General features: G+C 33.1%; 1 protein-coding gene across 1 annotated transcript in view; it reads left to right on the plus strand.

Annotated features, from left to right (window-relative positions):
• The first annotated feature begins 11,790 nt into the window (after positions 1 to 11,790).
• LOC149413560 (protein Fe65 homolog) overlaps positions 11,791 to 23,466 on the plus strand; it is a 225,473-nt gene continuing 213,797 nt past the window's right edge. Inside the window, exon 1 of the mRNA XM_089644770.1 lies at positions 11,791 to 12,210. Within this exon, the coding sequence (XP_089500896.1) occupies positions 12,066 to 12,210 (145 nt within the window). The 5' untranslated portion in view covers positions 11,791 to 12,065. The remainder of the gene's footprint in view (positions 12,211 to 23,466) is intronic.

Here is a 23,466-nt window from a genome sequence, read left to right on the forward strand (position 1 = left end):
TCTAGAAGAGATAATCGATTTCATCGACTTGTTTGGAGCCTAGAGTCGAAGGATCTTATGTGAATTGACGACATCAATTTTCATTCAAATCGAAAAAGATCACGCTTCAAGGGATGACAATGTTTGACAACAATATATTAACATCTTTCAAATTTCAGAACAACGTTAACGCGAAGCACTATGTGACACTAAATGCGACACTTAAGTGACACTAAATCATGTGTTTTTAGTTGGAAAATTTGATCGCTTAGAAATTATATACATGTTTTATTAAATACTGCGAGTAGAACACATCTTGTCCTTTGAAGTAATCGATCAGTTTTTTATAAGCCCAGAAAAAAATAAAGTATCAGGCTTATAAATACTGCTTCAAAGTTCAAAATCTCCTACTTACGAATCGTTAAATGTTCGGTTATAGTTTTATTATATGATGTAGAAAATAATGTTCTTTAGAAAAACTTTCATATATTTGTGCCTGAATTTTGCAAAATAAAATGAAACACTCTTTTTAGCGATGTTTTTTTCTAGCATAAATCAAAACAGGCGGCTGGTGTTATGTGGCAATTTAAACCTTTTCCCCATACATTAAATACATCTTTCGGCCAGAAAAACCACTATTTCTATGCTTTAAAATTATATAATGCCCTTCCTATTGAAATTAAAAACACCATGGATATAGAAAAGTTTAAAAAAGACATCAAATTATGGCTAACTAAACATGAAGATGAGGAAATCATTAAATTTATGAAGTAATCCCAACGCAACCTACAGACAACAAACATAAATACTTTTTGCTTAATTTATTTTATATTTTGTGGGAACCAACAAATTAGAAGATGAGGAAATCATGATCAACACAAATACAACAACCTACAGTCCGCCTCGGAACAGGAATACCTAGTGAGGAGGACTGAGAACAAACTACATCACTTTATTTTAGTTAATATTGTATCTTTTTTACTTTACTTTATATTGCCGTTAAATAAAAAAATTAAAAGTAAAAAAAAAAAAAAAAAACTACTTAAAGAGTGTTATTGTTAGCGGTCCGATTTCAAACGTTACACGACGTGGTGCTTCACCTCTAACTAAGATCGCAACACAACTCTCTATTGGCCATGAACCTAAGAAGCCCTTGATAGAGCAAAAGTACAATTTTGTATGAGTTGGCATTGAAGCAAATCTAGCGTGACGAGAAATTGCCTGGCATCCATCTTGCATGACAAACTTTTGAAATGATTTGTACGCATTTGGTTAATAATGCACTATTTTAATTTCATTTTTGTATTGTTAATGCGAGTATAACGGATAATGATTTCTTTGGGTACTTGGTGAAATAGGAAATGTTATTTCTGATTCTTCTTCCTCACCCTGCTGCTTAAAATTGTTCTCAAATAGCTCCATCCATGGCATTTATGTTCTCGGTATTAGCAAACAATCCTTGCCTCATTCACTATTATTTTATTATCTGTCTCTTGACATTGTTTAACTCACGTATTTATTTGATCAAAAAACAAAAACTTCGATAGGGTTTTTCAAAAAGCTAAAATATTGGTAGAACAAAAATGTAATGACTTAAATAATTTACAATGTATTTGTGTAATTCAAATACTAAAATAACAATGGCGAGACATAAAAACAGATGCTTGGTGCATTTTGTTTTTTTTTGTGTTAATTTATAATCCATCAGGACTAAGGTATAGTGCAATCGAAGTCTGACCTAATACACGAGAAGAAAAATAAATAAAACTAATTGTACCCCTTGATAACACAAAATTAAATTAAATTAAATCTAAAGAATGGTCCATCAAGGGAGATGCATCAACTTCATCCATCACTCATTGAGTGGAGAGCTGAACCAGTCGAATGCACCCACGACAAAGACGTTTGTTGACTTTCGTGTCCTGCCCCAGAAGCTGGCCAATCAGTGGTGAAGTAAGGCTGGGAATGAGTGCATCCTTCCTTCAGTGAACTTCGTGGAGACACTGCAAAGGTTCTGCATTCTGGATGTTGCATAAATTGCCTGTATTAATTATTGTAGCACATCCTCGACGTGTCCCATTGCACTGCTGGGTATTGTGCAAATATAAATTTTGAGAGAAAGAGAAAAGCAATAATGGAGGCATTTAGTAATTAAAGAAATATTTTTATTATAAGCAATAATTAGTCGCCTGAGATATCTATACCAATTGAAAATATCTCCCGAGTAAAAATAAATGCCGACTAATTATTGCTTTTTTTATTTTTTTATCCTTTGTGCTCTGCATAAAAAAAAAACCTTTTCTTATAAACATTACTTTGCATTAAAAAAAAATTAAAAATATTTGTTAGTTTTTTTTTCAATATATTTCCATTTTACGAGATATCGGATTCTTTATTTTTGGAAGTTCATTTCAGTAATGATTTGAAAAGGCCACTGTGAGAAAGTTCAGCATAAATTTTAAAAAAGGACGATTCCAACCCTTTGGTAAAGTTACGCCCGTGGAATGAAATTGGCAGTTTGTCTTCTCTCCTCGTTTGTTCTGAGAGGATTAAGTTAAGGGAGTAGCGGGGGCAGGTCCTACATGCCAGGGCTACGCAACCAACATGATAGATGCCGAATACATGCAATCAAAACACAATAACGCTAAACCATAGAACAAGTTCTGTGCGCAAAATGATAATTATTTTGCAGCGTTTATCGTTCAGCGTATCCGAAAAAACGATTTATTTTGTTGTTTGCCATAATTATTACAAAATTGTTATAAATCACTGTATTTTTAATACAATATTGATATTCTCCTGGTGAAGGAAGAGAACTTCCCTAACAGGTAGAACAATGTATTAAAAATAAAGTGGTTTGTAACAATTCTAGTGATTTATTTTCGAGGTATTATGCATTGTTGCGCTACCTCCTTCTTTAGTCGACTTTTAAGACAGAATTACAGTCTCCATCATCAAAGCAGGACACATCTGCCGGAGACGCCGGCATAATACCCCAAAAATAAATCACTGTAATACTTTTGGCCGTGAAAATCTCATATCATATCTGGTTTGTAACAAATTTAAGTGTTTATATTGGAATTCATAATGTTTTACTCAAGTACCCAGTTATCACGAGGAAAAGTTTTGGATAAATTGAATCATAATACCACATTTGGAATGATTTGGACATTTGGAAGTTTTTTACCGTTGTGAGTAGGCAAGTGTTAAAATATGTATGCGGATACTGCAGAAAGAACATTATAGTGATTTTTGCGCAGTGCGTCCGAATATACCTTCGCAAATACGACTATTTGAACATGAATAGTTGCAGTCAGAACACGAGAATGCTTTTCTCGGCTGTAAATACAAAAAATTATTTGATTTTAAATCTACGACACAACAAATACTTAAATGCTTTTTGTTATGTCTGTCTAACAGGAAAGTTTTTGTATCGAGTTTTTCAGAAATTGTCCTGGTTTTGAAGTGTTTTATTAAAGTATGAGTTTTATTTAGTAAGAGAGTTTGTGAGAAACTGCGGAGCCAGCAACAATTATACTTTTAGCCGTGAACATCTCACAATTATAATATCAACGTACGTATGTCATCCTTTGTATATTTATCAAATAAAAAACGTTAAATTTGAGTGATCGAATTTGTTCACACGTTTTTACTTTTAGTATGTGGAAATCTTTGAAAAACTTGGGTGTGTTGTGGGTGATAACTGGTTGCGGAACACTGCCATACGCTATACGGTGTTCTCGACTATGTGTTCTATGTTCTCGTGTCGTTCAGGTGGGAACCCAGTATCTGCACTGGGTGTAGTCATACAGCCTTAAGCTACTCCCTGCCCTTTGTGTCTTCTGGGAGAAGTAAACAACCCTACGATGAAAAAATAACAACAAATTTTGTGATTTGAAATTTCAATGGAAAATGTTTATTTTGTATCTTCTGTTTTTATTATTGTTATGTATGCTCGGTGTATGTGGTTTTATGGGAAGGAATAATGCCATATTTCATTATTTCTAATTTAAAAACATTTAAAATGTATATTGGACATTATTTATTTAATTTAAAATGTTACGTACGTGCAGTGTTTGCTAAACAAACAGTCTTACTTATAAAGATTCCCTAATACGCCGCTGCGGCGTTGGCATAGCTATACGGGGAAGAGGGCCATATATTCATACCAGAATATTTTAGACCGGCATTACTTTGTTTCAAACCTCAAAAACACAGTAATTTCGCAATTTGTTGCTAACTTCACATTTGTTCAGATGTCATTGACCCTTGTCTGTTTATATTTGAGTCAGTTCGATTACGCATCTCGTATATGCTTTGGTAAATCGATATTTCGATTTAAAATATCCCTCCGATAGTGCTGCAAACGGGTATTAGTGATTCATTTTCATATACCACAAATGAGAAGGACATAGAGAGATTTTTAATATGACATGTAATTTAGTAACAGATATAGTACAGTGCCCCGAACATTGATCATGATTGTCAATATTTCCGTTTATAATATTGTCTTCTCCTACCGGAGGCTAGCTATCATCAGGGTCATATTTAAACTGAAGGATGAAGTGGCGGAATTACACACATAACAGTCACGATTCTTAAGCCACAAAATTTTTTCATTTATAAACTAGTACTTAAAAAATCATACTTTTGAGCCATTCGATCAGGAAAATCTACACATTTATTAATTTCACGTACGTTTATTGACTGAGCATAGCGAATCCTGTTTTAAATTGACCGTTCATTTCATTTCGTCGTTGTTTGTACGTTCCGTTTCCGTTTTTTGCATTTATTAAATAAGAGAAAATTAGAAACATTATTTTTGGACTTTAGGGTCTTTTCTTCATAGAACTACTAGTTAATTTATATAAGATTTGGTAAGCTAGCGCAAGAATTTTTCAACTAACTAACCATCACGCCGTTTCACCACAGGGGTAGGCAGAGAGTACGGACCGCCAAAAAACTTGGTCTTGGCACACACTCCTTGCCTCTTTCAGATTCATATATACTCTTATATTATTCTGACACTTGACATGGCCCGACTCAAGTATCTGAATCACTTCTGCTACCATTCGCTTTGGCGTCATATATTCTCCTTTCTTCGCTCATTCGCTCTACATACCCAAACCATCTAAGCGTCCTTTTTTTTAAACTTACTCATTACGTTTACGTTTACGTTTTACATCAGCTTTGTACTCTTTGCAAATCTCCGCATTTCTCACACGATCATACATGTTTTTTTTTCAACTCAATAGGATCTATTCTTTTCATTTATATAATCCGAGAAGCATCCCCTCTGACAGATGACAAGAATAAAGAAAAGTCACAAGAAAGTGGAATTTGTAGAACATAATATTCAATTCTGGGAAACGTATAACCTACTTCCCTGTTATTCTTTAATGGAAAACTTTGACGGATCCTCAGAAATATTTAGAGAAGGGCATAAATACAGTTCACACCCAGTAGTAACTTCAGTGTAGCCCTTGTGAAATGCGACCATTCTTCTAAATGAATTCTTCATTCTGCGAAATGACTTTTCATAGATCAGATTTTAAAAGCTCTCAATAGCTTCCTCACTCGATTTAGCCTAACATCATGCTTCAATTATCTCCTCCTTATTCTACCTACACTGATTTCATTAATAAAATTGACGGCCCTTCACAACAGCGATGTCTGTATGAATGTGTGTAAGTGCAAGCGAGATAGCATGCTTGCGAGATGGTATAAAAGGCGATGCATACTAGGATTGTTCCTCTTTTGTTACAATCAGCTCCCCAATAAATACCAGTACATAGATTAAGTATCATTATTGTATACGACCTTCACCCGCTACAATACTCCATACATCACAAGTATGGAATTCAAATAGTTTTAATGGTGTAGGCCTATGTGTTGTAAAACCACGTATGATCGTGGAGATTCGCAAATAATGCATTCTTGTGAGCATAATGATTGATTAAGAAAAAGATTACGATATAAGTTAAAAGCGTTTTATTTAACTCCATATTGCTTGCCATAAAATCCCATACAGACCTCTCACACCTATAAAGATTATATGTTATAAGTGTGAGCGTGGCGATGATAGGCGCTGTGATCTGCTAGCCAGGCTACATCTAAAAATAATGCCAACGCCTCTCCTACCTACAGCAGGAGACGGGGTCAGAACAATTTAAGGAGCGCCGTAATTACGCGGCTGTCGTCTGCCAAAGTGACAGATCCCATACAAAGAAATGATATTCGACGGCAGTTCTGTAATTGATCTGATCCCCTCTCCCGAGTAAGATTATAGCGTAGTGTGTCACCCCATCTTATAATACATACATATTGTGTAATGTGAATAAGGTTTAAACGAGTATAAGGAGACGCGAATGTGAACGATAGAAGAAATTGAGGCCGCTCGAGTGCAGATACGATGGCACGTATTATATGTAAATCAAGTAAAAAGAGTCAGACCATGCAAGAGTCAGAGTAACAGAAGATTTATTAGGAAAATATGTTGTAGACCTAGCGCACACATGTGTTTAGGCGAAGCTTAATGCTATATCACTATTTTGATTAATCTTTATAACGAATTGGTGCAAAAAAAAATATTCAAATAAAAATATAAATGTAAACACTAAAAAAAATTTTTTTTTCAATAAAAATGTATGAACGCGTAAAGGAAACAACTTTAAAAAATATAGTATTATAGCTAAGATTATCTGTGACACTAGGTTAACTTTTTTTGCTTTCTTGTAGAATTATTTACAAAATAAATAAAAACCAGTTTTGTTCTTGAAGCCGAACGTTTCTAGACTCCGTTGGTCAAGCGATTTTAATGCCTATTACCGGCAATTTAAGATATAACAAGAATATACACATTTTACGAATGTAAGAATACTCCAGTTTAATTATAAGATGTACAGCAACAAAATTTATGTGAATATTCATTCTAGATGAAATAAGTAATGTAAATTTCCCACGAAAGATCTTTTTACAAAATAAATAATCTTGATAAATGCTTTACAAAACACGGAATTGTTTATACTTTAAACTGCACTTGTGTGCTCTAGGATATCGACGTATGAATGTAAATGAAGCAAGGAGTATGTACCAATAACGAGTTATTTAACAGCCTGTCCGATAGTGAAGTTGTTAGTTTAGAATTCAATCGAAAATCTTAGCTTATAAAACTAAAAATAAACAAATTTTTTACATTGCTATAATATGACGCTTTATGAGTATATTGGTGTTTGTATACACTTCCGACAGTGATGTCCTTACTAAACGTCACTGAGAAACAGCCTTTTGTCTCGTTTATACCTTCTTATTTTTTATTAGCGAGAATGGGACAACAAGTGCTTACCATCATCGAAATTGAATGTACGCAAAAGTTTTTACAACTTTTAGAAATAGAATAAAAAATTTAAAACATATATTTATTTTGAGTACTGGTTTGCGATACATACACTGTATTATTAATTTATATATAATGAATTTTAATTTCCAATGTCCTTCCAAATTTCCCTTAATGTGCTTTATATTGATCGTATTAATTGAGTATGTAAAGATTTTCACTTTCATAATCCCTATAATAAGAATATTTAGTATTATTATAAATCTAATAATTGTTTTTTCTTTGTTTCAGATATATCATCAGTTACCTAGAAACTCTTTACTCTAGTGAAGTGCTTTCATATAACAAATATCGTGTTAAACACGTTCAAGCTTTCAGTAATATCTACTTAAATAATCACGTAATTAATTTAATATCGAGCTTTTTTGTCTGCGTTAAAAATATAGATATATACTTCAAATAACAGTTAAAAATTAAAAGGTTTTAAGCAAGGTAATGAAAAATAAACTAACTAAACATATAAAAGCTCAGTCCAGTGAAAAATTACGGAATCACAATCATTGCAGAATTTATTAAGCTGAATTTACAGGGTGCAGCAAAACAGACAGTGCAGTTTAGAGGGGCCGGCATATCCCGTGTTGTGGGAGGAGTCTCATTGTGTCGGGAGGGTCGTACCATTTTCAGTCATTACCATCGTTTGGTCCGGACATCACCGGGGCTTTGCCCGAAAATGAGCTTTCTTTCGTTCCCACCCAGCGGGCCTTCCTGTTCCTGTATTCCTGTGAGACTATTTGAAGGTAAATGTTTTTAAACATCGGCCTCACATCTTGGAAGAACTCAAGGATCGACTTCGGCAGGAAAACTTCAGAAATCGCCTTCATCAATATATGGCTGCTGGCGTCATATTGGGGTGATGTCATCTTCAGCACTTGATGCACAAAACGGCATGATGTACCGAATAAAATAAAATAAACCCCATTTCTGTAAGTTTTGCCGTTTTTTTAATAGCTCTTTAAAACTGCACTGTCTGTTTTGTCGCACCCTGTAAATTTTTTTTTAAATAACAACCCTTCTTCTGCGAGTGAGCTTTTTTCCCGAAAGTTCTCTCCTTGATGAGTTTTCCGAGAAATAAGTAATACCCTAGGCTTTCTTTGCCGTCTCTAAATTCTACGTGTCTTCTATCCGTTTTCTATTTATATAAAGAAGAGTGTCTGTGGCGGGAGGCGTGTATTTGATTTTTTTAAATCTATTATTTTATTCTGAGATTTTGCACACTTGACCTTCAAAACAAGAAAAAGGTCACCGTCCATGTCTGATTTACAAAAACTATGTGTAAAGCGCGGTGACTTCAGCTACACGCAAAAATCTTTTAATTTATAAAAAATCTGGTCAAACTATTCGTTTTCTTGTTAAAAAGGGACTCTAGTCCTCTAATGAATGAATTTAAAGATTTCATAACACACTATAAGTAAAGCATAAATATTTAATGAGGATGTCGGAAGATGCATTCTTAAAAATTATAATATTTTCGCATTTCGTCCACTATATTTATTAGGACAATGCCACCTGCGTGAACTCGTGTTCACATATATATTGAATGACTAATATTTTAATAGGAAAAAGGGCACGAAGTCACATTTTTAATAGTATTTTAATCTATTCTATTTTGTATTTAAGCCCCTGCATTCCCAATTTCCATCGATTTAAAAAATATTTCTCTTGGACACTTTAAGTTTTAAAGCTCCTAAAAAATATATAAATTGTTTTTGAAGAAAATATCTGTACATTTATAAAGAAAAGAAATTGAAAAGTATGCTCGTAAAATTATTAAAAACAAATTTTGTTCTATTATTTGATATGTTACAGGTTTGAAATAAATCACAGTGTATCTTTAAATGCAACTTTTTTTATTTTTTCTCTATTTTGAGCCGTCGTGTATTAAATATTTTAACAAATTTCTCTTATTGTTTATCATTTATTAATATTAGCGCGCTCCTTCATCCTCTTCTTCTTTTAAAACGTTTACTACAGAGCCTTAAGTGTTGTAATGTCATCCGATTTCAGAGAAATGCGTATATGTACGCGTGTGTGCTCGTAATTGTCACCAAAAGTTAACAGAATGCGTTGTCATCGACAACGAGAGTATCTGCCGAGTTTCAGTTCGATTGGATTTCCAGAATTAGGTTAATTTCCGCTTATTTAATTCATTATCGAAAACATAATTGAAATTCAAATAGATATATTTAAAAATTAACTGATTTTATCAAAAGTTGCCTCTAGATAAGCAAATAATAAAGCAATTAAAAGCGCAAAATAAAATCAATTGTGTCTATATGCCAATGCCCAGAGTTGCTAAACAAGATCCCATTCAATGTACCTGCGTGTTCAAAACACTCTTGTGTCCTGTTCAGGGTTGATCAAAGCAAAACGAGATCTAAGCAGAATTCTTGCCTGAACAGACTATGCAATAATTACAATAGAGTCTTATCCAAGGTTGATATTTTCAATTGCGAACTTACCAAATACAAGAGGTCCATAAAAGAATATTTCTCTGATGGTTTGTGAATAATGTTTATGTCTCTATTGTTTATATCTCAATTATGATTTGATTTATATCTACAACCTCTCTACATGGCTATAAATTTATTGTTTTGTAAATTTTTCGTTTTATATAATCTTTTGTTTTGTATAATTTTTTTAATTCAGATTCCTTTCTCACAAATTTAAATAACTTATTCCATATTATGCTGTCTTGGTAGAGGTAAAGTCACAAGGAGGAAATCCATAATTGGTTTGGTTTTACTATGTAATACTTATGTACAAACTGATTAAATGTAAACTGTCGATTTCCCGCAAATGAATAAATGAATAATAGTTAGGCATCGGCAATTAATGGTATTCTTTCCGCAAATTTGTGAGATCGATGTTTGATCTCGAAACGCAAAATTAGGTGATCATTTTAAACTTTCAAATTTATTGTAGAATATAAATTTAAAAACTACAAATACATAAATAAAAATGCATTCTGCTCCAGTTCAATATTCCCAGAGAATTCCCCCATTCGTTTTTATTTTCTTCTTCTTTCCTCTCCAATATCGGATTGGATGTAAGGCACACTGCACAGTTCAAAGTAAAACCGCCCATAAAGAAATGCACAGTAGTTTCTGGTTTCCCATCCCGTCTTCAATCCCTTGATGGGTTTTATTTACTGCGGAGTATGTAGATGCATTCTTTCAGGGGGTGAATTTTGCATTTACAAAGAAAACAAAACTTTTTATGTGAATACCACAGAGTCGCTCAGCCTGAGGCTAATTAATAGAGGTTGGGATAATATAAATTCTGTTGAGCAAAACATTTCTTGTAAACAGTAATATAATGTGTCTGTTATTAGGCTTTTATTTAAATTATAGAAACTTATAAACCTTATTAATTTTTAATTGACGAAGAAGATAATATCGACAATGTTTAATGAAAATATGGAAGAGATAAAGACAAATAAAACAAAAAGGTAACCATTGCAACTGGGACTAGAACCCAGATCCTCTAGTCTTATCGTGACTGGTATCTCTATCAATTAAGCTCTGCCAAAATTTCAAATTTATGGTAAAAAAATATTGCTTTTTTTATTTAATACATCAATTTGAATATTACTCATTTTTTCAGGAATGAATGAATGCAAATCTTAGAAGCGGAAATTAACCCACTTCCCGGCATTCAATCAAGCTGAAACTCGGCAAACAAACTCGTTGTAAATGACAATGCATTTTGGTGACTTTTGGTGGCAATCACACACATGCACGCGGACATATACGCATTTCTCTGAAATTGAATGATATTACAGCAGATAATGTGCAAAATAAATTTGGCGAGGCTTTTAGAGTTCTTGACTCCAGTTCCTGCGTATTAAATCTCAGTCAAATCTTTTTTTCAAAGTTTTGAAAGACGTGTATTTTATTAATAAACTTGTTTTTATGTGTCAATTTTTTAAAAATAGTTTACCTAAATACCTGAATTTTGGACGGGTTATTACTCCATTATTTACTCTTCGTAATGCACATTACATAAAGAACATTTCAGGCAATTTCTACTTGCCAATATGGATAGCGGAATGACTTGAGTTGTCTTAGTAAAGTAATATTTAATTAGTGTCTTTCAAAATTACTAAGCGTGACCTAACCACTAATGACTAGATTCCGACTTGTCTTGCCCCAGCTAAAATACAAAAAGGTTTCAGCCAAGAAGATACCTTTTTTTCATTTAGATATAACATACGATAAGTTGAGGTAAAGTTGGGTAAAAATATGTTTGTCATATCGGACTTTCAAATGAATATAAGTAATATTTTACGAATAGACGATTTATTGCGCCTGTAGGCTTATTGCATTAAATTTGTTTTGCAGCAAAGCTTAATTTTACACTAAATTCAGTGCAATATTTGCTAAAAGTAAAAATAATTCCAATTAAAATAAAAGTGCTCCAAGAGATGATCTACATTTTTCAATAGAATCAATCAATACTAAGTCAGAATACAGAAAGAGAGAGAGAGAAAAAAAAACACGAGACTAAGAAAGCAACGTACCAGAGAACTGCTAGCCGTTCAAGCACATAATTAACCTGTAATACGGAGTAACAACATCAGAGAATAGTAAGAGCGTGCTGAGAGCCGTGAGTCGCGCGATAAGAGTAGGTCGTTGGTCGCGGTGATGGGCCTGCTGCAGTAGCGTGCGGGTGAGTGCCGGTGCTGGTGGTGATGCCTTGCGGAGCGGTGCTGGCCGCGTCTCCGCTGTCCTTGCGCGCGACGCGGCCCGCGGGCACCGGCCTGCAGTCGCCGCCGGCCCTCTGCAGGGCGATGGCAGCCCTTGTGCAGCATCACGACGAAGAGGACATCTTCCTTGGTGAGTCAAACCTTCATATATATACTAAAACTAACCTAACATGATAAGATAAAAGTCGAACAGGGCGAACCAGACTAACAAGGCGAACGAGAAAAACCAGAAACACAGTAGGAAAATTAATGATATGACAGACAAGACGAGACAGGAGAGATAGAAGATTCAGATGAGACATATCGAATATAAATAACAGGAGCCACTAGACTAATAAGACTAATAGGATGAACAGGGCACACAAGAAAACTAAGCCAAACAAGAAAAATCAGACGACAAATAAGACAAACAAGACCAACAAGATAAACGAGATAAACAAGACCAACAAGACAAACACGACAAACAGGACAGACAAGACAAACAAGACGAACAGAGCAGACAAGAAAAACACGTCGAACAAGACATAAAAACAAGATAAATAGAACAAACACGACGAACAAAACATGACGAAGAGAAAGAGGCGGATATTTTAATCTCATTACGTCTATATCATCGTGTAATACGTATACAAGCTGAATAAAATTCATCCGTCTTTTCATCCTCAGAGTAAGTATTACAAGACCAAAAATGGAGTGTACCTGTAGTACCAATGGTCGCACCTGTACAGGATCACCTGCTTACTCCTGGCTGGGATGGTACAATCCACTAAGTCATAATTATTAATTGCACCGTCTCTTAATGATTTAAGAAAGAAAGATTTTGAAGAGTATGTTAAGTTTTAGGGTATCATCAGTAAGAACATTCCGTTGACTTCACTGAGTATTATTTTACAATGGAATGATGATTTTAAATATCTACACTTAATACACAACGATTCCACATATTACACTGATCTTTCTGAAGGAACTGGATTGCTCTGTAGTTGGAAATGGAAGTAAAACGATTCTAGGAAGCACATAATATTTATTAAAAAATGACTTGATATTTTCAAATAATATCAAAAAATTATTTTACCTGTAAGCTGAGCAGATCTATCGACCCTATCACTAACCATAAAAATACCCTGATTTAGTCAGTAAGTTCAAAACCATCAACCCCTTACTATTAAATGTGTTTTAATTTTGACACAACTGATAAGCATTCATTTACTATTAATGGTTGGTTATCAGTTGTGCAAATTTTAAAAAACGTTTATTAGTAAGGCTCTCAAACGGGCGTCAGCACACAGAGAGCGGTCAGAGTTCTGCGTTCTAGTGACCGTTGACCGCTCAAGAGTTCCAACGCACACAAGCGGCGTTCAAATTCTCGCGTTCTAGTTTCGTTTGGGTCTTTGCATATGCAACATGTCACTAGAAAGTTCAACATCCGTGAAAATATATTGCTCTTGTGGAGCTTAACAGCTTCTAAAAAGAAAAGAAAGTATTGGGTGCACCCAATCAACACAACGCGAGAAGAACAAGGCGAATTTACTAATAATAAAATTTACTTAAAATTTAAATTTACTAGTAGCAATTTCAAACCAAGCTTCGACTTTTTTTCGCGTTTTTTATAATTTACATCACTTAAATCGTATAACAAACTCCTTTCCCTAACCAATTCAATTAACTTTTCTGTGTTTGTAACCTCAAACATCGCGGCGTTCTGGCGTTCTCTGCCTCGGCGGCAAAAGAACTCTTAGAACGCGACTGAACGCGGCGTTCCGTTTTGACCGCCGCGGTCTGACTGCCCGCTGTGTGCGTTGTTGTTATAGTATCAGTACATTCTAATGAACGCCGAACGCGGAACTCGGAACTCGGAACTCGGAACTCGGAACTCCTGACCGCTCTCTGTGTGCTCACGCTCTAAAACTTGCAGCTACAGAGGGCAGCAGAAGCTAATTTGTGTGTAAAAAGAATAATGGCATATTTCAAACACCACGACTAGAAACGTCGATGAATGGAGAAGTAAAGGGTCGAAGATATATGTCTAGTATTTATTAGACATGTCCCCGACTTCAACATTTCATCTACATTACGTCTACTTTCATCCTTCCTCTGCGTACAGAGTAATCAGGGTTGATATCAGCACTTCATTGTGGTCTGCTAGCCTGTCTTCTGTTGACAACTTTCAGTCCTTCATTGCGTTCGTTCTTCTTCCAATGTCCTTATCAGACTTTCCATTTTGCGTAAAATATACCTCTAGCATCCCCGTGCTATATCAATGAATAAACTATTAAAATATGGTTTAAATTATTACTGCGTATTTCTGTAAGGATGTTTCTTGAATAAGTTACTCAGCTGAAATGCCTTCAAGTTCAACTACATCTTTAATAAAACTTTGTAAGCCGAGAGAGCTTTGCTTTAAATTAATTGCTCACAAAACATCTGCGGAAAATGGAGAGTGTTTTTACAACTCAGCATTTAATTCTTAAGATTTGACCGAACAATGGCTAAATATGTATTCCTCTATGATGGATAACACTTCAGGTATTTTTGTAAGGGACTTAAACAATTAATGACCATTTTAGCACTTCGGCACTAGCGTACTTAAGCTGGGTTATTTCATTCCGGGTATAATAGCTACATGAAGCTAAGACATACAGTTATATAACGAAAAATAAATGACTTAACCTTGTTGTGATCTCTTACATTCAATACATATTAACACATTCTTTGCGGGAAACGAGAAAACTCGTCATACGCCTTTTTACAGTAAGACGAGGGAGACGAGTTTACTCATTTTGTTGCGCAAAGCGGTAAGGAGCGGGAAACTTGTAAACAAGGGGTTCTAAATGGGCGCGGGGTCATGTGTTTTCTATTGTCGGCGGTATCCGATCTATCTACCTGTCAATACAATGAGTTTGAAACACAACAAAAAAATAAATCGCTGTCGCGTATGTTCCGCTCAGCAGTGAAAAACGCAGTGAAACGCGGTACATGTGCAAGTTTTGCAATGTGCCCGTGCATAAAGAAAAGTGTTTCGAACACTATCACACATTGAAGCACTATAAGGTTATAGTTTTTTATAAGTATTGAAAAATTCCCAAGAAAGTAGAGAGTTTTTTTTCATAAAAAAATGAATTACACATACATTGCTGAGTAAATAAATAGCGACATCTTTTTAAAGTAAAGCACTGAAAGTTTCATCGAAAAATATCAAATAGATCATAAGATAAGAATATTTTGCGGAAAGTCTAATTTTGGCGCTAAAATTAAAAAAAACACCCGCGCTTCGCCCCCAATTTGGCGGTAAAATGCCCGACCATATTAAAAACGTTAGTTTGTGCTTGGAATAGGAGTGCATAGTACATTATTGTAGTTATACATAAGTAATTAATAATATGATAGGTATTACGTGTTGTAGTAAGTACATTACAGTGAGAAAGTAAAATATAGTTACATTATATGTTTGATAGATTTGATATAAGTGTAAGTAGTTAAAGTAGATAAGTAATATACTTAAAACATTTTACATGTGTGTCTCATTCCAACTATAGTTTGGATTCCCCAATACAACGTTTACACAGGCGTGGTAACAAATGTTTATAAATACGATATAAATGCATTGTGTTCAAAGTATATTATTTGACAATAACTTGATCTTCAATTCAACTTCAAAAGCCGTATGTGACTATTTCTACGTATACATCATTCTTAACAACAATTGTGTACATTTTTATTGATATTATTGTTGATTTGGAAAATATTGATGGATTTTAAATGTCTGTGTTATATATTTTGTTTATTTATTCACGCCTTGACATGTATACATTGATATAGGTAAGTTGTTCAGTAGTAAAATAATAAGTGTATAGTACATTACATAATAAACAAGAGTACGGACAATATAAGCAGGTATAATACAAGTTATCACAGAGAGTTCTGTTGTACAAAGGAGTTCAGTAATCGTTTAAAATAAGTACTACAGGTAAAAAGAAAGTACTAGCAGAGAAACATGTAATAATTTTTTTGAGATTTATAAATAATCAGTCTGTTATGTTTGTATTTGGCAAACCTTTATTACGCCAAATTGAGTGTTTTACAAAACAAAGCTAAATTAATACTGCGATAAAAGGTGCACATGAAGATATATTTATGAAAGATATGAAGATTATTTATGAAAAATTCAAGTATTCAAATTATAAAATAAAAATATAAATACTCATTCATAACTGAAAATCGAACCCGACTTAAATATATATTAGCATGCCCTAAACTACACGCTTCTTTTGCCCAGCACCATTATACCCACCAAGGAAAACATTTCTTTAATAAATTATCAGAAGAAATCAGATGCATTAATGATAAAAAACAAAAATTGAACTCTACAAAAAATATTTTACGGAAATCATTAACATAAAAACTGATTCCCCTAGTTTCACTTGAAAATCTCACAAATTATCCTACAGTACTCTATTTATCCTCCGTAAAATAATTTCTTCTTTCCAAGTACAACGATTTGTATGGATTTTAATTTCGTAATTATTTTTTACTTTGTAACCATAACCTTAAGGCAAAGCTTAATGCTAAATCACTATTTTGATTAATCTTTATAACGAATTGGTGTACATTATAAATACCAAAAAATATGCTTTAGATAAATTGAAGGTTTTCCTATCGTTTCGCTTGAGTAGAATACAAATAAAAAAATAAATTACTCAATAAAAAATATAAATGTAAACTTATAAAAAATATATTTATTCAATAGAAATGTATGAACGCGTAAAGGAAACAACTTTTTAAATATATAAAGTATTATAGCTAAGATTTTCTGTGACAGTTTCACTTGATTAACTTTTTTGCTTTCTTATAAAATTATTTACAAAATAAATAAAAACCAGTTTTGTGTTTGAAATCGAACGTTTCTAGACTACCTTTGTCACGCGATTACATATTACCTACAATATAAGGTATACCTAGAATATACACATTTTTGGCTTTTAGCTTCCTCTTAATGTAACATAAAATATCGAAAGTTGTACAATGGAGTTTGATAAGTGTATTATAGTAATATAATAAAGTAGTTTAAGTAAGTTTGTTAACATAATTATAAAAAAAACGTTGTACAGCACGTTTGTAATTAACAAACCTTTGTAAGCCTTCCGCCTATTTATATTTTCTGTTACCTGTATTTTTTCTCAACTCTTGTGCATTCGTATTATAATTTTCTTTGTAATTTACAAAAAAGATGTACTACATTGTATGTAAAAGTCATCCAGGGGTTTAAAATAAAATAAATAAATAATTCATGAGGTCAAATTCAGATTACATCAGAAATAAAATGTTTATAAGACAAGGTTTTTGTGCTTAGCACAAAGGATAAAAAATTATTAGAAGCATTAATTACTCGTTACGAGTTAGTTAAACATCAGTTTATCATTAAAAAATAATAATATTTGACAAGTCAAAATATTTCACCAACAAATGTAGATATAATATATCTCCACGCCATCTAGTGGGAAATTCAGCACTAACAAAGCATTTCCTACAGAAATAAATTTGGTTGTTTACAGATGAAAAAAATATAATAATCAGAAATTGTTGATTGAAGTACTTGTACATATTGAATTATTTGACGGGTTGGGAAGAAGGTCAGAAGGTGCGGGTTCAATTCCCGTTGGCTGCATTTATTTTTACTCGGGAGATATTTTCAATTAGTATGGATATTTCAGGCGAGTAATTAATGCTTATAATAATTTGTTACACTATCTCATATTTCTACATTCTGCGGATTAGGTATTCAAAATGCGTTTTAGAAATGGGAAATTGGACCCAACAAGCGTGGATTCGGTTTGCATTGTCAAGAATGTTTATTAATACTAGAAATATTTTAATTATCTTTTGCCAACAACTTGCCAAGTTCAATTAGGGGCCTCTGAAAATATCCTAGCGCCAGGCTTGTAAAACATGCAAAATTAGATAGAAACGTTCAAAGATAGCAATATCCAACCCTTTCTTTGATATTTTCGAGACCAGTAATCCAATATGGCTAACAGCAGCAATAACCGTATCAATAAAGGGAATAATAGCTACATCAATACAAGTCTAAACGTACTACCAAAAACCCCATTCGAAGGGGCGATATTGCCTCTTCAATGTGCCATATTAAATTCTCCCTATTTTCTATGATTTTTCTCGCTGGAAATATTAATATAAACATCAAAGCATTGTTTTCTTGACGGAACAAAATTTGTACAAGCATATGAAATGAACGTAATTAAAAATGTTTGATCGTTTTGTCTGGAATTAATTATTCACACAACAACAACAAATTATGTTGATGCCTATTATCGGCGGTTGGATAACCATATCTACTCGTGATATACACGGAGAAAAATGACTATTGCTAATTTATTAAGAATCTCTTCAAATTATTGGTAATTTCAGTTAAAAACGGGATTGCAGGCCTTACAAATGAATTAAACAGTTTTCAGAAAAACTTTTAGTAAATTACGAATATATTATGTCGGAACACGTTTTCATGAAAATCCGAATATTTTTTGCATTTCAACGAAAATTCCACTACTGTCTGCATTATACTATGCGTAATATTCTGTAAGTGAACATTAAGAATTAATTATTTAGGCCCAGTGCTATAGCAAAGAAACATACCTTAAGACCTTTTCTTTCTTTATTGTAGAGGCGCAACGCAAAGTAAAAGTGTTTTTAACTGAGTCCTGTATTATATATACAACCTAGATCACTAAAAATGGTTTGAAAGCGGTGGAAAAACAATTTTTCAGGGTTGGATGAAAAAACTAAACATTATTACGTTTGTCGCTAGAACTCAAAAACTATTTAATATGTTTTAGGATGTGTATACTGTTATCTTTAGTGAGATGGTAGGATGCGTGTTAAGTAAGACGGTTAACTTGGAAAATAACTGAAATTTATCGGAGATATCTAATACGTCATTAGAGAAGAATATAATACAAATAAATCTAAAGGAAACATGAAACAGAAAGACACAGAAAAATAAAAAAAAGATTACGGTCTCAACTGGGAATTGAACTCAGGATCTCTGACTTACCGGGACAACACCAGAACTAGAGGTGGGTCCTATGAGTACTTTTCGTTACTAGGTACAATGAGTACAGACATGTACATAGAAATACCTGGAAAAAATACCGGTGACAAAATACTCAAAAGTATTTAATACGGACTGAGGATTGATTCAGAATACGTAATTCTAATGCACTCGCATAAATTCTGCCCACATATTCCCCACAAATTTTCTACGTGAGCTTGATTCTTCCATTTATTATTCGAAATCCATGGGGGGGGGTTAGCTACGGAATACCCCTCGAAAATACCTATCAAAATACCCACTAAAAATACCCACCAAAAATACCGATCAAAAATACCTATCAAAAATACTTACTAAAAATAACCATCAAAAATACCCATCAAAAATACCCATCAAAAATACCTATTAAAAATACCCATCAAAAATACCTATCAAAAATACGTGATAAAAGTACTTATTAAAAATACTTAGGACGGGTTGTTTCGGAGAATTTGAACAATTCATCAAATTTCAACGTTCATTTTCAAGTTTTGTGAAAGATTTTTTCAAGTTCTGTTTTTATTTCAGTTTTGTCAAGCAACTAGCCTACAATGATATAATAACAGAACTTGAATAGGACTTTCACAGAACCCGAAAATGAACGTTGAAATTTGATGAATTGTTCAAATTCTCCGAAACAACCCGTCCTTAGTCTCGGTATAAAATACTAGTGAGTATTTTGGAACCAGGTATATTGGAGATCTGTCACAAGTACAAAGTATCGCATGGAAATACCCGGTACTTTTACTGGGTACGATAAATACACCTCACCTCTAACCAGAACCAAATCAGTCATTGGGACCTAATTATTTTACGAAGATTAAACGGCCCTTTGATGAAATTCTTTTTGGATGTATGGATGTGTCTGTCTGTGGTTTTTATTCGAAATTTCAAAGGAAATTGACTCAGGAAGAATTTGAAAAAATCAACCCTTAAAAAATATTTCTTTTTACTTTAGTACATAACTTTTTATTAATAGAAGTATTTTTTGGTTTCTTCTCTTAACTACTTTGAACATTTAAAACTATGCATATTTTTTTACTTTGACTGAGGTTCAAACCTTCCTTCTCTGGGTTTGGATTCAACAAAACTAACACCTAAGCCAAATTTTAATTGGATGGTACCAACATTTATTTTGTATATTAACTGCTGTACATTATTATTTATTAAATACTAGATGAAGTGTATCCAGCGTTGCTCAGATACTTTTCTCCACTTTCTACAAATATAATATGCCTGTATTATATGTACATATATAATATAAATTCTCTAACCACCGGAGCGTATAATATAATCAATTAATTTTTTAGTGTTTGGTTTGGAAATTCCCACCCTCCTTCGTTCAAATATATCTCTGAATTTTAATATGGAGAGATATAAATTGCTTATTGTGCTAGATTACCATTGATTGCAACTATATTTGATCGTTTATCGCACATATTTAGGTTTCATGAAAACATTTTTAAAAATATCGTTAAATTTATAAAGCGTGAATTTGGCTGTTTATTTACTTTAAAATTACTGTTTATGGTACCTACTTATTACAATATTAAATATTATGACTTATGTGTATTGTCTGTGTCTTATTTCATAAGCACTGCTACAATGTTAAATTATAGCGTGCATTTTTTAATATGTAAACACATCACAGACATAGGAATTAATAGACGAGAAGATAATGGCGAGGGGTAAAATCAACTGTTGAAGAACGAAGGGAGTGAAGCTGACTGTGATTCGTCAATAAATCAATCTGACAGTAAATAGGCATCTCGCATTATAATATCACCATTTACTTCTTAAAAGTAAAATCTGCTTTTGAATGAATAGACATTTTTACATGGGAGCGCAAATTACTCGCCACGTTATGAACAAATTTTTCGAAGTCCAAATTCGGCAAAAAAATTCGGTTCTATTTTCAGAGTCGAATATTTCGTTTAAGTATTTAGTTAAGACACTTTTATAAATGTTCATAATTTACTTCCCAGCAACCAACCAGCTTTGTGTTTCGCGTCCAGACGTTTCTCGATGTGATAGTAACAACTGATTCATATTATACGATGTGAATATGCTTAAAATAAAGTAAAATAATGCTTATATATGGAATGTAATACGACAATTGGGTTTATTCTCTTTTTCACATCTATTTTTACAAGTTTTCATAGTACAAGTCAACATTTTGCCGTGTTATTTCGTAAAATGAACCGATGATGCCTCGACCATAGTTCGCACAAGAATGATGACGTCACGTTTTCAAATTTCACTTGAGGCCATACGCGAGCACAGCCGGCTCCAATGGAACCGGTATGGGGAGTGGGGATAATACGCTTTTAATCACTTAGGGCAGGTCTACTAATATTCATATGTCTATGAAACACATGATCGAAGATTTGTAAGAATAAAATATTTTAATAATTTCGGTTCATGGAATGTCAATAACAAATAAGTCGGAAGAGATGCGAGACATATTTTGTTAGTGTGTGAAACCTCGAAGATTATACAAAATAATTCCCCACATTTTGGACAGCGTGAGCTCGCGGGCGTTTGCAAATTGGCCACATTGTGGCCAAATAAGATCCAGTGAAAACCCTATCAAAATACGTTTCGTAGTTTGGAAGAACTGTAGGATTGTGACATTGTTTTATACTATTTAGAGATAGAGATAATGTCATCCAATTTCAGAAAAAAAGTAGGATAGTTCTCCTTCAAAGATTCCATTTCATTCATTAAGGCGATGTACTACGTCGTGTAATATTTTAAATTGAGAAGCTATCAATAACAACCCTTACGTAGATGGCGATAAGGTTTAAATTCCCGCTTAACACCACCCGCCTGTTTTGACTTATGCAAGAAAAAAACATGGCCAAAAAGTGCCTTTCATTTTATTTTGTGGATGTTCAGGCATAAATATTAATTTTTTCCGATTATTTTATAAATAACTTAATTTGCCACATTATACAATAAAATCATAACCGAAAATGAGATAATGATAAGATTTTGAACTTTAAAGCAGTTTTCATAGGCTTTATACATTATTTTTTTCTGGGCTTATAAAAAGACTTATCTAAAAAATACTCGATTATTTCAAAGGTCAAGATGTAGGTATTCTACTCGCAGTATTTAATTAAAGCATCTGAAACATTTCTGGGCGACCAAATTTTCAAACCAAAAACACATGATTTTGCATTACTACGTATGGCATCGCCTTAATCCAAGAAAATAAATGAAAATTCGAAGAAAAAATATTTTAAAATAATGATTTCATTTAGGTAGGTTTTAATCCGTTCATCGTCTGTCTGCATTCCACAGTTAAATAATCAAGAGAACCGAGCAAAAACAGCGCTATTTATTATAAAATATACCGAAATATACAATGGTAAGAAGTACCTTATTATAATTTGTACAAAAGATTTTTTCACAAAAAACAGGTGCTTTTAGGCAGAGTATATAAAACCTAAATAAATTATTGTTTTTTTCATGCTCTCGTACAAACAATGTTTTGTGGTTTTAAAATATAGGATAAACACAAAGTGGTGACCGAAATCTATTCATGTATTTTTTAAATGTGAATACCGCACAAAGTCCCAACTGCCCGGGGACAGTTACAGATTATTTATTTTTGTTATATAAACCTCATCTGTTCTGAGGTCTAGATATAATTTCATTTGTTGTTATTCTATGATGATGTGAACTTCTAATATACACACATGAACGTAGATTATATCTTCGTGTATTGCTTTTGTTAATCGTATTTTATTTTATAAGTTCCCAACCGGCAGTGTGTGTTTTTTTATGTGAATAACGCGCAAGAGTCCCAATTAGAAACCAATTAGACTATAGCATCCCCAATTATAGGGTTATGTTTTGAGGCTGAAGGTAATGGCAGAGGAAGGATATAGGGAAGAAGATGTGAAGAAATAACTGGCTATTCAAATAATCACAAAACACAGCTAAAACCATTTCAAGCAACGTTTTGATTCTGAATGGTGTTCTATCTCAGGGCGATACTTAAATTATTTACCACGCTTTAACCTTACTAATAAACAAAGGTGTTTTGAATTTTATGCAACTGATAAACAATCTAAAGTCAATGGATGGTTGTTTATCAATTGTGTAAAATTTAAAACACCTTTATTTATGCGAAAAGTGTCCATAACGTATAACGAATGTCGAAAATATATTTAAATAATTTTCTATATTTGAAATGTATAAAAAAAAATTCAAAGAAAATCAGGAAAAAATTAAATTAAACCAAAACCAATTCAAAACTTTTATATTATCACG

This window comes from Hesperophylax consimilis, chromosome 21, assembly GCF_061612785.1.
Source record: "Hesperophylax consimilis isolate HC1 chromosome 21, BYU_Hcon_1.0, whole genome shotgun sequence".
Taxonomy (NCBI): Eukaryota; Metazoa; Arthropoda; class Insecta; order Trichoptera; family Limnephilidae; genus Hesperophylax; species Hesperophylax consimilis.